The 16,148-nt window shown below is 42.4% G+C and overlaps 1 protein-coding gene across 3 annotated transcripts in view; it reads left to right on the top strand.

The window, feature by feature from the left end:
* The window catches only part of LOC122930673 (OX-2 membrane glycoprotein-like), a 131,778-nt gene that overhangs the window by 58,620 nt on the left and 57,010 nt on the right, over positions 1 to 16,148 (top strand). For all 3 annotated transcript variants that reach the window (XM_044284203.1, XM_044284201.1, XM_044284202.1), the window contains 2 exons: positions 3,506 to 3,608; positions 14,232 to 14,392. In XM_044284203.1, coding sequence (XP_044140138.1) covers positions 3,506 to 3,608; positions 14,232 to 14,392 — 264 coding nt within the window. The remainder of the gene's footprint in view (positions 1 to 3,505; positions 3,609 to 14,231; positions 14,393 to 16,148) is intronic.

Genomic DNA, 16,148 nt, shown 5'->3' with positions numbered 1-16,148 from the left:
TTCGGCTGAGGTGGTGGAGCCTTGATTGCCTGAAATCGGGTGCGTGCCACTGGGTGATGCAGCGGTTGCTGCGGCAGGCTGGACCACTACATTGGAGCCACGGTTCTCCAAGGCCACTTTATGACGCTGCATATGCTGACTCAGGGCCGTGGTGCCAGCGGCCCAACAAAAAATTGCTACACCGACGAGTAGGTGATTTTGCCCCCAACACTCCGCACTGACTGCTACCGCTGCTACCTCCGTGAACCCCTGCACCACTACCACGACCGCTCGCAACACCAGCTCCCACGCCACTCTCCTCATAACTACTTGCCTGCCTACCGGAGGAAGCGACAGATGTCTCCTCCACATCCTGGCTGGCCAGTAGCTGCTTACTGTCCTCTAGTAGCTCGTCCTCGCTGTGTAGTGGATCCGAGCCCACAGCATATAATACTTCTCTGGCTGAAGAAACAGAAAAGGACAGAGGCAGGTTTAGGACAGGTGAGGGAACAGGGCCTGCTCCTGGGCCATGCCAATGAAGGGTTGTGTCTGTTGAACCCATCGACTCTTGGCTGGGGGTGTCTGATGTCACTTGGGACGAAGTGGATGTCCGAGTCACCGCTGGGTTGCTGGTCAAGACACAACCGCAAGATGGCAACAGGAGCTCAGGCCTCTAACTGAGACTCCTGTTGCCACGCCCCCTTGCTCTGCTGCAACCTGTGCATGCGCCAGAAACATTTAGGCCTCTTTCCCCCCCTGTGCATTGCCTGGCACTTCTCTTTCTGACATACAGTTTTTTTGCCACTAATACACACCAAAAAGGGCTGTAATTTTCTCATTTCACCACACGACTAAGAAGCCCTTTTTTCCCACTTATACACGCCAAAAAAGGCCTTTAGAACATATAACTGCACCGCTGAATGGCAAATAATACATTTTTTTGCCATTAATACACACCATAAAGGGCTGTAATTTTCTCTCTTCACCACACAACGGCTAATAAGCTCTTTTTTCCCACTAATACAAGCCAAAAAGGCTTTAGAACATTTAACTGCACCACTGAATGGCAAATAATACTTTTCTTTTGCCACTAATACACGCAAAAAAGGGTTTTAAAACATGACAGCACCACTTAACGGCAAATAATACTTTTTTTGCCACTAATACACACCAAAAAAGCTTTAGAACATATAACTGCACCGCACAAGGGCTAATAAGACGTAGACATATTTCCTAGTAATACACTCTGTTAATGGCTGTATCACAGAACTTGCACCCCAATCACAAGCAAGGTTTGCTGGAATTAGTGATGTATCATATACTGTAGTGCAAACAACCTAAAAGCAGTTTGGATCCCCAATTAGTGCAGCAAGGTGTAATAAAATCGCTCCTATTGTACCCTGTTCTCCTTGTATAGTGTAGATGATGCCTCCCTATCCTTTCCCTACACCTTGACTAATCTTTCCCTGAACTTGCAAATCGTTTTTTTCAGCACAATGAAGTCTTTCCTAGCACTGTCCCTAGCGCCTGCTGACGTCTCTCCCTGCACTAAGTACACTGGAAAATGGCTGAATCCAAGATGGCTGAGGCTATTTATAGGGCTGTGACATCATAGGGGCTGGCCGGCTGCTGATTGGCTGCATGCATGGCATTGTGGGTGATCCCTCGTTCCCAGAGTTCTTTGCTCCATGTCCTCACACGTGCAGCAGCCATTTTAGGAAGAAAATGCGATTCGCTACCACGAACCGTCAGGAAATTTGGATTCGGTCCAAATCAAATTTGTCCTGAAATTTGGATCGAATTCCACTTCGTCAACTTTGATTCGCTCATCTCTAATCAGTACCCTAAAATGGTGTCAATTAGAACTACATTTCAGCCTGCAAAAAAATAAATCCTCATACAGCTTCATCCACAGGAAAAAAAAAATAAACAATTTTCTGAATTTCTAAATGCAGAAACAAACAAAAAAAATAATCACTTGACCACGAAAGCTCAAAATAGTTCAGTTCTCAAAATAATAAACACAAAGTGTTGACTTAGCTTTGAACTTTACTCACCACGTCCTGCTTCGTCATGCATTAATATCCTGAGATTTGTACAACTCCTGTAGGCTTTTGTTTCTTGGAAAAGATTCTTCTTCCCACGAACCCACCCCATCCCCCACCTCCACCCTAGGGTGGCTAGACGTCCGATTTTAGGCCGGACAGTCAGACAGTCCGGTTTTCTTGCTCCCTGTCCTCCATCCTGCGCAGGGCCTGGACGGACACAGAGATCTCCACCATTTCAGTAGCTCACGCTCAGATAGCAGCACTGTGCTGTCTGAGCGTGAGCTGCAGCAACTGACTGAGGCTTCTCTCACCCCCAGTCAGTCACTACAGCCGCAGACATGGCTCCTTGTGGCTGACTGAGGGGCAAAGAAGCCCGTAGCTCACCTTCCCCTCAGAAAGTTCTTCCCTCTTCTTCCACTTGTTTTTTTTACAGTCGTGATGGGGGCGTGGCTTCACAAAGCAGGGGACGTAGTTTATCTGTTTGGGGGCGTGGCCGGTGAGGACCGGCTTTCTGGGGTGAAGCCAGTGGCCACCCTACTCCACCCCCGACTAGTAAGATTTTCCAGACAGGCTGCTATAGAAAAAACATGCAGTGCAACTTTTTTCCATCAACAGAATTTGCAAAGAAAGCTGTTGAATATCTGTTTTTGACCTTTTACATTCGATTACATTGTGTACCACTTAAAGGCGTAGTCATTAAAAGAAAATTTGTAATATACTACATCTATAACTTGCATGAGTCAGCTGCTCGAGAACCTGGTGACATGAAACTCTACTTTTAAAAAAACTTGCTTCCACCATTTCTTTTCCTTTACCAGGATTCTGGCCTGGCCTATAGATGGGACATTTCTTCTGGAGTGGATGAAGTCACAACCATACATCTCCCTGGTGCATCTGCAAACTCTGAAATCCACCATATCTGCATATGCACCAAGAAGAGGAATAGTTCTGGCCCCATCCACACCAGTGGAAGTAATGTCCGGTCACTTAATAAAAGATTTGACATCTGCAGAATCAGAATTTTATGAAGGGGAACGTCCTGTGACTGGGTCCCGAGCGGCCAATTCCCGTAACATTGGGACAGTAAGTATATTACAAACCTTTTCCTACAGGCAAGTTATGTGCAGCTAAGGCAAGTGTGCAGGGCCTGCATAGTCTAGTAAAACGCCTTTAAGGCCATGCATATTAGATCTGATCTGGCATGTGTTCTCAATAAGGAGGTGGAGACACTTCCGGTGGTGACTTATGTCCCTTATTAACAGAAGGACCAGGTAAGTTGGAATCCAACCGCTTGATGCTTATTTCAGTCTTACTGGAAAGTTTTCTTGTACAAGTAGATCAGATATCAGGTCTAACCAACAAAGTGGTCACTGAGTTTATGTGTGTAATGGATTTGCATTTCTGTCTAGAGGCACTATAATAATAAAATTAAAATGATAATAAAGTATGGTTTATGTCTTGTTATCATTTGCATTTAGTTCCTCCTCAGATGGTCCAAATTGAAGTACTGAAAAAAAAAGACGAGCTGCAGCTTTTATGTAAATCGGATGGCAATCCAAGGCCAAAGTACAACTGGAAGCGGTAAGTCGAGGAAGAAGCAAATTATAATGCTTTAAAACTCCAGTCAAAAAGGAAAAAAATTGAACAAACCTCCATCGGACATCCATGTGCATGAAGGAGGCATTGATTTTAGGGGAGTTCATTCGGTACATATGGAGTCCGATTCACTGCTGATACTACAGGTACAGGTCAGGTAGGAATAGGCCAAGCGTGTTACAAAAACTCATTGGATGTAATGTGCCTCTTATCTTACTACATTATAATAAAACATCATGGGAATAGGGAGGATACTTTTACGTGAGTAGAATCCGTGTTGGGCGCCTGGGAAAGTGATGGAAAACAGGACTAGGAGCTCCCACAAAGACTTCTGATAAACTCTCCTAATATTGCTACTGAGAGGAGTATTTCGAAATTGCTGGGCACCTAGCATGGAAGTCCTCCTAGGGAATAGTCACGTGCCACCAAAGTGGTGCAAAAACATTCGAGCATGGTACATGGATCCACTATACCTGCTTCCTGTGCTGCTCACTATTAGGTACCATGACATTGGTCCAACGTAATTCTGTTTTACGCTCGCAAAAACTTGCATATGGTTGGCCATGATGAAGAAACTTCCATTATAAGGCAGAAATTAATAGTGGAGGATCCTGTCCGTGATCTTGGCGTTACCCTGGTGAATCGGGATCTCAAGCAGATCATCTATAACGTTGCAATCTTGATCAATAAGGTGGGAGTGGAAGGAAACAACCTATGTGGAAAGAATGCTTTGACCAGTTGTTCACAGTAGACTGGGAATATTGGGTTGCTTCCTACCTTTCTTACTACAACCGTTTCCACTGGATGACAAAAATATGAACTGGTCTACCTTCCCAAAGGAACTGTATTGTTTGTATACATGCAATTAAGAATTGGCCCAAGTGTCATGGAAAGAGGGTGTCAAAAATTAGAACCCTAAAGGGGAGGGGCATTTTGTGCTTTCCTACAGCAAGACATTGTTTCTTGGAATGTGAAGATCATGCTGGATGCAAAACTCTCACCATTAATGGAATATCAACCAGGCACAACTTGCATAACACAAACCCTCATTATTTTAAAGCACGTTCTTTAGATGGTGCAAATTCAAGATAAAGCGATCCAGCGTGAACTGAACTTTTCTTTGGACCTTAGATTGTGGACAGTTCATGGATAGCAAGTGTTAAAATCAGGCACCAATTCATCTACATCAGTATGATTTTGAGATGAAGGGTGTGGAGGCTCCGGATCTTTTTTTAACATCAAAAGACCAGGGTGAGGCAGAAAAGGGGGGAGTGTGGAGGGAGCATTCTTGCAAACAAATGTAATGCTCACAAAAGGGGCGATCCCACACAGTAGACTTATTACTGAGAACGGCATTCAACTAAGGTCTATATAGTGGTCAATAAGGCAACTTACTGGACAACTCACTATCCTGACAGAGGGGCAGAGGTCAGTGTTTGTCCAGCCCACAATGCTAAAAGAAACTTTGAAAACCTTTCCTAATGAGAAGATGTCAAGGATGTTTTGCTTCAACAGCAGCCATCCTTGTTTCAGCAGGCTCTAATCTAGGACAGCTGGGAAGTTATAGCGGTGGAACTGAGACACTATACAGGTCCTTCTAAAAAAATTAGCATATTGTGATAAAGTTCATTATTTTCTGTAATGTACTGATAAACATTAGACTTTCATATATTTTAGATTCATTACACACCAACTGAAGTAGTTCAAGCCTTTTATTGTTTTAATATTGATGATTTTGGCATACAGCTCATGAAAACCCAAATTTCCTATCTCTAAAAATTAGCATATTTCATCCGACCAAAAAAATAAAAGTGTTTTTATTACAAAAAAAGTCAACCTTCAAATAATTATGTTCAGTTATGCCCTCAATACTTGGTCGGGAATCCTTTTGCAGAAATGACTGCTTCAATGCGGCGTGGCATGGAGGCAATCAGCCTGTGGCACTGCTGAGGTGTTATGGAGGCCCAGGATGCTTCGATAGCGGCCTTAAGCTCATCCAGAGTGTTGGGTCTTGCGTCTCTCAACTTTCTCTTCCCAATATCCCACAGATTCTCTATGGGGTTCAGGTCAGGAGAGTTGGCAGGCCAATTGAGCACAGTAATACCATGGTCAGTAAACCATTTACCAGTGGTTTTTGCACTGTGAGCAGGTGCCAGGTCGTGCTGAAAAATGAAATCTTCATCTCCATAAAGCTTTTCAGCAGATGGAAGCATGAAGTGCTCCAAAATCTCCTGATAGCTAGCTGCATTGACCCTGCCCTTGATAAAACACAGTGGACCAACACCAGCAGCTGACATGGCACCCCAGACCATCACTGACTGTGGGTACTTGACACTGGACTTCAGGCATTTTGGCATTTCCCTCTCCCCAGTCTTCCTCCAGACTCTGGCACCTTGATTTCCGAATGACATGCAACAGTCCAGTGCTGCTTCTCTGTAGCCCAGGTCAGGCGCTTCTGCCGCTGTTTCTGGTTCAAAAGTGGCTTGACCTGGGGAATGCGGCACCTGTAGCCCATTTCCTGCACACGCCTGTACACGGTGGCTCTGGATGTTTCTACTCCAGACTCAGTCCACTGCTTCCGCAGGTCCCCCAAGGTCTGGAATCGGTCCTTCTCCACAATCTTCCTCAGGGTCCGGTCACCTCTTCTCGTTGTGCAGCGTTTTCTGCCACACTTTTTCCTTCCCACAGACTTCCCACTGAGGTGCCTTGATACAGCACTCTGGGAACAGCCTATTCGTTCAGAAATTTCTTTCTGTGTCTTACCCTCTTGCTTGAGGGTGTCAATGATGGCCTTCTGAACAGCAGTCAGGTCGGCAGTCTTACCCATGATTGCGGTTTTGAGTAATGAACCAGGCTGGGAGTTTTTAAAAGCCTCAGGAATCTTTTGCAGGTGTTTAGAGTTAATTAGTTGATTCAGATGATTAGGTTAATAGCTCGTTTAGAGAACCTTTTCATGATATGCTAATTTTTTGAGATAGGAATTTTGGGTTTTCATGAGCTGTATGCCAAAATCATCAATATTAAAACAATAAAAGGCTTGAACTACTTCAGTTGGTGTATAATGAATATAAAATATATGAAAGACTAATGTTTATCAGTACATTACAGAAAATAATTAACTCTATCACAATATGCTAATTTTTTGAGAAGAACCTGTACATATTAGTGTTCTTCACAGATATCAATATACAGATAAAGGTACTAAGTGGCATAGCTTGTGAAGTGGTTACTAATACATGTGTCCTGTATTCTGTCTGTCTGGAAAATGCCAGCAAGCAATTTTTTCTTAGACAGGGTATTTAGAAGGACAGATAGGGCAGCAAACGTACTCTTTCAACCATGTAAAGAAAAGCCTTGATCTACCACCATCAAACCAGCTTCATACTGGGGAAATGTAAGGCTAATAATGGAGGTGAATATTTTTGAATTTGCAGATGAGACATGCTATGCTTTCATGGATGTGCCATGGGTATACATTGGACAGAATGCGGTTTGTATTTCAGTTTAAAGGGGTTATCCAACACTATAGCAGACCTCACAAGAGTGTCCAACTCAAGGTGGTGATCATACTTAACGGGTCCACTCTCCGAGTGGGTTTAGTCTTTAATGCTCCTCGGCCAACTTATCATCTGGTGAGCTGATATCAACATCTTTTTGTTGGGAAGGGAGGGAGGCATGTGACTCCTGTAGCTAATCGCTGCAGCATTCAAGGATGTTGAAATCAGCAGACCAGTGAGATGATGAGCCACTCGGAGAGCGACAGAGACTGAACCTAGAAGCGGGGACCAGTTACGTATGATCACCACGTATGGTCACTCTGTGAGGTCTGCTATAGTGTTGGATAACCCCTTTAATTCTTTGGCCAGTGTTTTATATGCTCTACTGAGGGCCAGGATCTTGACTAAAGAAAGGAGCACTGTCTTTTCCATCTAAAGTAACTGGAATGAAAAATAGACCCTTGGAGAAGAAGGTAGCCCTTTGAGTAGATGATATACTACTTTTCTGAAGGAGTACAGAAATATATCGGGCATGTCATACAGATTATTCAAGACTCTAGTTTGCTTAAATGGAACAAGTCATTCGTCCAATTTCTAAATCCTCCTCCTTCCGTGAGAATGCAGCATAGTCATGTGCAGATGGTTCATCTGCATGGCCCAAGGACATTGTTGTTGATTTATGCTTCAGATTAGCAAGGCTAAGTGTAGTAGATATTTAATAATCAACATTACTGCCACAATTACAATATCTTAGATACAACCCGCCAGCCTGAACGCCAATATCAGATCCAGTATAACTACAAGCATCACAGGGTGCATTTGAAAATTGAAATGTTTGCACTGCCAAATCACTGGGTTTATGTTATGACAGAGATGTTTTGCTTCATTAGTTCAGTTCCAAAGATTGATCTCTGAGTACTTCACACTGTCCATAACATTAAAAGGATTGGCGATGGAGATTAAACAATCTCCTCCAGAACTTAGTTTATACTTCTGAGCTGAGCATTCAAGGCACTCAGTAATGCTGCATCTGTTTGTCTTCTCTGATCTTCCCTTCTACTTTTATCTCTACATTGCTCTTTCCAAGACTCTCCCATGCTGCTCCCCTAATTTGGAATGCTCTCACTCATTCCATAAGATTATCTACCAGCATACCAAGCTCTAAAAGACCCCACAATACATAAATCATAGACTTCGTCACTCATTTTCCTCTTATCTTTCCTTCATCTGTCACCAACACCTTAAAAATTGTATGTTTCCAAAGATTGGACAAATCAGTTCTGCATGGACCACAGGCTTTTGTACTTTGGCAGAGCAGTCTGTGTTACAAATCTATGGTTTACAGTTTGAACTACGCTGACTGTGTTAACCTGTGCTTTGCAGACCACATGGATTGCAATTTCTGCCACTTCAATGCTCCAAAATGCTGCCACATACCCACAAATCAACTGGTTGGAAAATATGGCAAGTGGCACAAAAGAGTGATCATATATATATATACATATAGTATTGGGACCCTGGATGAGGAGACAATACCCGGACAGATGTGCTTTCCATCTACAGCACCAAGGCAATTGAGAAAGTTAAATTGGACCTGAAATCACATTTACCATATTGTATGTTGACATCTGTGTTGCCTCTGGAATACTCAGGACACCGCATAGAACTTTGCAGGTGTCCAATGCTTGACTGTTCTATTTTTAAGTAAGTGTGCATAGAATCAAATGAATTTCAATTAGGAAAATTATATACTTCATATGGCTATACATCATTACTTGCAAATAATCTGGTGAGACTTGTAGTTATTAGTAATAGACTGTGTATTTTGGATAATTCCTGGGTCCCCTGAAGATAAAGTGATCACAAGGTATCCACTGGGATTTCCAGCAATCAGTTGTATTCTGTGGGGAATCTGGCAGCAACTGTTCAGTTTCCTACAGCACAACTACCATGGAAGAAATGAAGCTTTACATAGCACGTATTGAAATCAATGAGCTCTTTGTGTTACACCTACACGTACATATATCTGGATGACATATATAAGTAATTACAGATTCTTAAACCAGTCCATAAATGTGTTTTAAAATCAAGTGTTTACTCTGGGGTGACACTTGCCCCCGTTGCGGTACCTTGTGTCAGCAAAAAATAATGTTTTCAAAAAGAAATTAGATTGAAATTAGATTTATGCTGGATGTCCAATTGTATGCTCAATAATAGTGATATATATAGGGATAAAAGTAGAGCGGCATAGGCATTATTCATTTCGCAATATTTTGCAAATTTTAATAATAATAATATTTGCAATAAGTTCGCGAATTCTAGAATTCGTGATCTCCAGTCATTATTTTCGTGATTGCACAAATCGGCACTAGTAATGCGCATATTTTTTGCGCAATGCATGCAACTTCACATTTTCTCAGGTCTGACTAGATATTACTGATTGGTGCACTAAGTATTGTTGTGACATCCCGGCACTATGTCTGTAGCCTGTATGTATGGACAGCAGAACCTATCAGCTACACTATATCAGGATACAACCTACACTGACTATCTCCCACTAACTATCTGTATTATATATATGAGCTAACTAACTATCTAATGTAATTGGATAATGAATAGGATCCAGGTGAAAGCACAGAGCACAGCGATAACACTGATCTCTCTCTCTCAGAACTGCAGAAAAACAGCAAAAATGGCTGCTGGGGAGGTTCTTATATAGTAAGGGGGAGGCAACTTTCCTATTGGTTCCTAGGGATGTTGCTAAGCTCTGACAAAGACATTGCAGCCTTCTCATTGGCCCACAAGCAAGAAGGGAGGTTACTGATGAAAAAAAAATCTAGAATAGTCTCGATTCTAAATATATAGCACTATATTCTATATCTTCACGAATTCTCGAAGTGCTGATATTCGCGATCAGAATATTCGCGATAAACACTACTTATTAACAATAATGCTAAAATCCTGTGAAATAAGTAGGCTGGCAGATGAAAAAAATCAAGTGTTTACTGGCAAATATGGGGCAACATGGGGGATTTAGGGAATTCTTATACATATTAAATACATAGCAAATAGGGACTACTGTGCATTGTCAAGTACTGAAAATTATACTATTTTGTAACAAGATAGTACATTAGAGATCTGCCTTTGTGTCTGTAATACACAATAGTAATCTTTCCTTCACAAAAATACCTGCATGCCCTTTGCCAGGATAGAGCTGCCCTTGTTGGCAAGTTTATTATTATACTAGTGACTCCAGTACCTCTAGTTCTTGAACAGCTCATTGTACGTGTTGGTGAACCACGTCACTTTTGTAGAAATGCATCATTAATTGCAGAGTACAAAAGGGTATCCAAATCAGTAGTAGAGAAGTTAAGGTTACAGCTTTCGATGTGCCAACCAACCAGTTTGACTTTGGGCTAAACCTAAGTGCATTATCCTGGTGATACCCTGGTATTCACCCTTTTAACTTCTATACAGGGATCTGGACTTTGCTGCAGGGGAGCCACCAGGCCGCAAACTCTTGCAGTAGTCCCCGTGTGGTTGAAAGCTGACCGCTGGTGGTCAGAAACACTGGTGCAGGGCACCAAAAGATCAGACAAGCTAGTAGTCAGTATACCCAATTTCTTATGCTTTATCTTCTTTGATCTGGAATGGTGAACCTAAGAGAGTTATGTATATACAGTATCTACCTATACCAGCTAAAATGAAGTGGTATTGGTGCTACCTTCCAGCCTTAGTTGGCTTTCTTAGGAGGACAGATGGGTGGCCCATAATCAGGCTGCTCAATAGGCAAGCAGAGTTGCCTCCTGGCACAGTAGAAAACGGATCCGTCCCCCCATTGACTTTCAATGGTGTTTAAGACGGATCCGTCATGGCTGTAGAAGACATAATACAACCGGATCTGTTCATGACGGATGCATGCGGTTGCATTATTGTAACATAAGCAATTTTGCAGATCCATGACTGATGCTAGTGTGAAAGTAGCCTTACCCTGCTCCAGTTTAATGCCCAGGATGCCTGTAAGTGAATCTGTGTGTGTATATGTACTGTATATAGTGTATACAGTGTATATACATTCACCTAAAGAATTATTAGGAACACCATACTAATACGGTGTTGGACCCCCTTTTGCCTTCAGAACTGCCTTAATTCTACGTGGCATTGATTCAAGAAGGTGCTGATAGCATTCTTTAGAAATGTTGGCCCATATTAATAGGATAGCATCTTGCAGTTGATGGAGATTTGAGGGATGCACATCCAGGGCACGAAGCTCCCGTTCCACCACATCCCAAAGATGCTCTATTGGGTTGAGATCTGGTGACTTTGGGGGCCATTTTAGTACAGTGAACTCATTGTCATGTTCAAGAAACCAATTTGAAATGATTCGAGCTTTGTGACATGGTGCATTATCCTGCTGGAAGTAGCCATCAGAGGATGGGTACATGGTGGTCATGAAGGGATAGACATGGTCAGAAACAATGCTCAGGTAGCCCGTGGCATTTAAACGATGGCCAATTGGCACTAAGAGGCCTAAAGTGTGCCCAGAAAACATCCCCCACACCATTACACCACCACCACCAGCCTGCACAGTGGTAACAAGGCATGATGGATACATGTTCTCATTCTGTTTACGCCAAATTCGGACTCTACCATTTGAATGTCTCAACAGAAATCGAGACTCATCAGACCAGGCAACGTTTTTCTAGTCTTCAACAGTCCAATTTTGGTGAGCTCGTGCAAATTGTAGCCTCTTTTTCCTATTTGTAGTGGAGATGAGTGGTACCCTGTGGGGTCTTCTGCTGTTGTAGCCCACCTTTCTTTCCCATTCTGACATTCAGTTTGGAGTTCAGGAGATTGTCTTGACCAGGATCACAACCCTACATGCATTGAAGCAACTGCCATGTGATTGGTTGACTAGATAATCGCATTAATGAGAAATAGAACAGGTGTTCCTAATAATTCTTTAGGTGAGTGTATATATATATATATATATATATATATATATAGATGTGTTTATGTACTGTATAAATGTGTGCATACTGTATGTGGGTATATACTGTACATACTTGTGTATACACGGTATACAACATATAGGTGTACGTATGTTCTGTATGTGCATGTGTATATAGTGTATGCAGTATATATCTGCGTATATAATATAGATTTGTGTATATACTGTATACAGTGTATATATATATATAATGTTTTTTTTTTTTTATACTTGTCTGGCTACCTGGCCCTACACCTTGCCACACACATCTATATAGTAAGTTTTCCTTCTGTTAGAGTATGTCCACGTGTGGGATAAATGAATTTGCGTGCAACAAATTTGCAGCATTTTACATTTACAGGGTGGTTGAGTCTTTGGAAATATGGTGCAGAAACGCACATAAGTCTGTACAGAAATTTGTGTGGATCTTACGTGTGATTACCCACATGGCGTGCAGGTGCCCTTAAAGAGTCACTGAACTTTTTAAAAAAATCTTTTGATAAATCATAGTTACATTTCAAAGGTTTGACTCGGTGGGGGGTCTGAATTCTAACTTCCCAACAATCACTGCAACAAGGCAAGAGAAGCGCGGACAGATCACACGGTCTCTCATCTCTATAGTAGATGACATCAAGACTAGCCCATAGACTTTTTTTGAGCAGCAAAGAGAGAAAGTGCGTTATGAAAATTGAAAATTTGGCGTGGGGGGGGGGCGCCAGTACAATTTTCTCCTCAGGCAGCGGATAGGCTAGGTGCACCCCTGCTCATTTGCATATATCAATACATACTATTCATCAGCAATGCGGGCACATATGAACATGGGACCAACCCAAATGCCTTCAGCTGCCAAGGGCACAGGCAACAGGTCAGCCAGTGTCATAGGTACAAAACTGCTAACAGATGCCCTTTAAAATGGGTTTTGCTGGATATATTTTGGCTTCCAAGGCAAAAAGGGATATGGCATAAAATGTCCCAGTAAGCTATCTGAAAGAAAGATTTTAAACAGTTCTTATAATCTTAAGACTTGAGCAAGACCCAAGGATAAGTGTGAGGCTTGAGAAGGAACATTTTCTGCTTCATGCTCCACAGCATAATGCAAACCTTAACAAATCCATATCACCCTTGACTGCAGTGGCTGCTTAGTAACCAGACTCAATGACTCGAGACCGATGGGAATGTATCATTAAACAATAATGCATTAGTTATCTCTGAGGTTGTAAACATGTTTCTTAATGTTTAATGGGGATTTTGTTTGTTATTTTTTTAACAAATATTCTTGAAATATTCTAGTTTTTGTACTGGCCATTAGGGTATTCTCGATAGACTATTTCCCGCTTTCTGCACTTTTCTGCTTTTCTATTTATACTGGGGCAACATGAGCAGAGTCATCTCATTTTTATTAAAGGGCCAGGGAATTTTATCGCGGATTGCTGCTCTCGTACTGCTGGAGGTCTAAAAAAGGCAGGATAGTAAACTATGCTCACAGAGAAGGCTCTGTATACAGCTCCCCTGTGACTTTCAGGTCTCTTAGTGGGAGACCATACTCTATCACTACCTGAGGACTGTTATAATCTAGGACCTCTCTCTATACATCGACTACCATTCATTGCAGCTGTCAATAATTGCCCACATATCTAACCCCTATAATGCCCCCTAAATGCCCGAGCCCCTCATATAAATTTCATATAGATTATACTTACCCCCTTCCCCGGCACCCACGTCGCTCCAGCTCCCCGCACGGCCGCTGCTGCATCTCCCCGTCATGCGGATCAAAACATCAGTTGGCGAAGAAAGGGGGGCTCAGGGAGCATTGGATGGACAGCCAATAGCAGGCTGCGATTGGAACGAGCCTCCCTGGTGTCACCCGCGTTGTTAGGAAAGCTCTTTTCTCTCGCGGCCTGCTATTGGCTATCCCCCCCCCTTTACCCCTTCTTAACCCGGTTTTGATCCGTGCGACGGGGAGATGCAGCGGTGGCCGTGCAGGCATCAGAACGACCCAGGTGCTGGTAAGCGGAGGAAGTATAACCAGTTTGGCGGGCATTATAGGGGTTGATAACCACTTTAAGGGACTGAAATGTGATTGCTTTTAATAAGTGATGCTTTCCTGTATTTTTATTACAGGAGAGACGCGGAGAGAAGTAACATCATCCCATTGGATACTCACGAGATGACATCATCGACCCTAAACTTTACCGATGAGTATACTGATGGATTATATATCTGTGAAGCAGCAAATGACGTGGGACTAAACGAGGGATATATTTACATGTATCAGAAAACAAGTAAGAAATGGTCTTACTGTGACTAGTCCGGCTAATTGCAGTTCTCTGATATCATCTGTTTGTTAGGAAAATTGTATTAGTTATGGGCAAGAATGGAAACTGTGACCCGGCCTAAGGACAAGAGTGGTGCTATTTGTAGAGAAACAAGCAGGGCATTCTTTCCTGGGAATACTAGACGATCTCTATCATGTACATCAGTGTCTTAAAAATTATGAGTCTCAGTCACCACATTTTGGCACCCCAAGATATAAACAATGTAGTAGATGAGAGAGCACTCTTCTGGAGACGTAATTACTCTTGTAGAACCTTCTCCTAAACCTCACTATGATCTTGTAATCATGTATCAGATCTTAAATTACATCTTGTTTATTATACTCCAGAGCTGCACTCACTATTCTGCTGGTGCAGTCACTGTGTACTTACATTACATTACTTATCCTGTACTGATCCTGCGTTAGATCCTGTATTATACTCCAGAGCTGCACTCACTATTCTGCTGGTGCAGTCACTGTGTACATACATTAGTTATCCTGTACTGATCCTGAGTTACATCCTGTATTATACTTCAGAGCTGCACTCACTATTCTGCTGGTGGAGTCACTGTGTACATACATTACATTACTTATCCTGTACTGATCCTGAGTTACATCCTGTATTATACTCCAGAGCTGCACTCACTATTCTGCTAGTGGAGTCACTGTGTACATACATTACATTACTTATCCTGTACTGATCCTGAGTTACATCCTGTATTATACTCCAGAGCTGCACTCACTATTCTGCTGGTGCAGTCACTGTGTACATACATTACATTACTTATCCTGTACTGATCCTGAGTTACATCCTGTATTATACTCCAGAGCTGCACTCACTATTCTGCTGGTGCAGTCACTGTGTACATACATTACATTACTTATCCTGTACTGATCCTGAGTTACATCCTGTATTATACTCCAGAGCTGCACTCACTATTCTGCTGGTGGAGTCACTGTGTACATACATTACATTACTTATCCTGCACTTATCCTGAGTTACATCCTGTATTATACTGCAGAGCTGCACTCACTATTCTGCTGGTGCCGTCACTGTGTACATACATTACATTACTTATCCTGCACTTATCCTGAGTTACATCCTGTATTATACTGCAGAGCTGCACTCACTATTCTGCTGGTGCAGTCACTGTGTACATACATTGCTTATCCTGTACTGATCCTGAGTTACATCCTGTATTATACTCCAGAGCTGCACTCACTATTCTGCTGGTGCAGTCACTGTGCACATACATTACATTGCTTATCCTGTACTGATCCCGAGTTACATCCTGTATTATACTCCAGAGCTGCACTCACTATTCTGCTGGTGCAGTCACTGTGTACATACATTACATTACTTATCCTGTACTGATCCTGAGTTACATCCTGTATTATACTCCAGAGCTGCACTCACTATTCTGCTGGTGGAGTCACTGTGTACATACATTACATTACTTATCCTGCACTTATCCTGAGTTACATCCTGTATTATACTGCAGAGCTGCACTCACTATTCTGCTGGTGCCGTCACTGTGTACATACATTACATTACTTATCCTGCACTTATCCTGAGTTACATCCTGTATTATACTGCAGAGCTGCACTCACTATTCTGCTGGTGCAGTCACTGTGTACATACATTGCTTATCCTGTACTGATCCTGAGTTACATCCTGTATTATACTCCAGAGCTGCACTCACTATTCTGCTGGTGCAGTCACT

The sequence above is a fragment of the Bufo gargarizans genome, chromosome 3 (assembly GCF_014858855.1).
Source record: "Bufo gargarizans isolate SCDJY-AF-19 chromosome 3, ASM1485885v1, whole genome shotgun sequence".
NCBI classification, from domain to species: Eukaryota; Metazoa; Chordata; class Amphibia; order Anura; family Bufonidae; genus Bufo; species Bufo gargarizans.
Note: the sequence above shows the minus strand (reverse complement) of the source record. Positions and strands in the feature narration are given on the sequence as shown.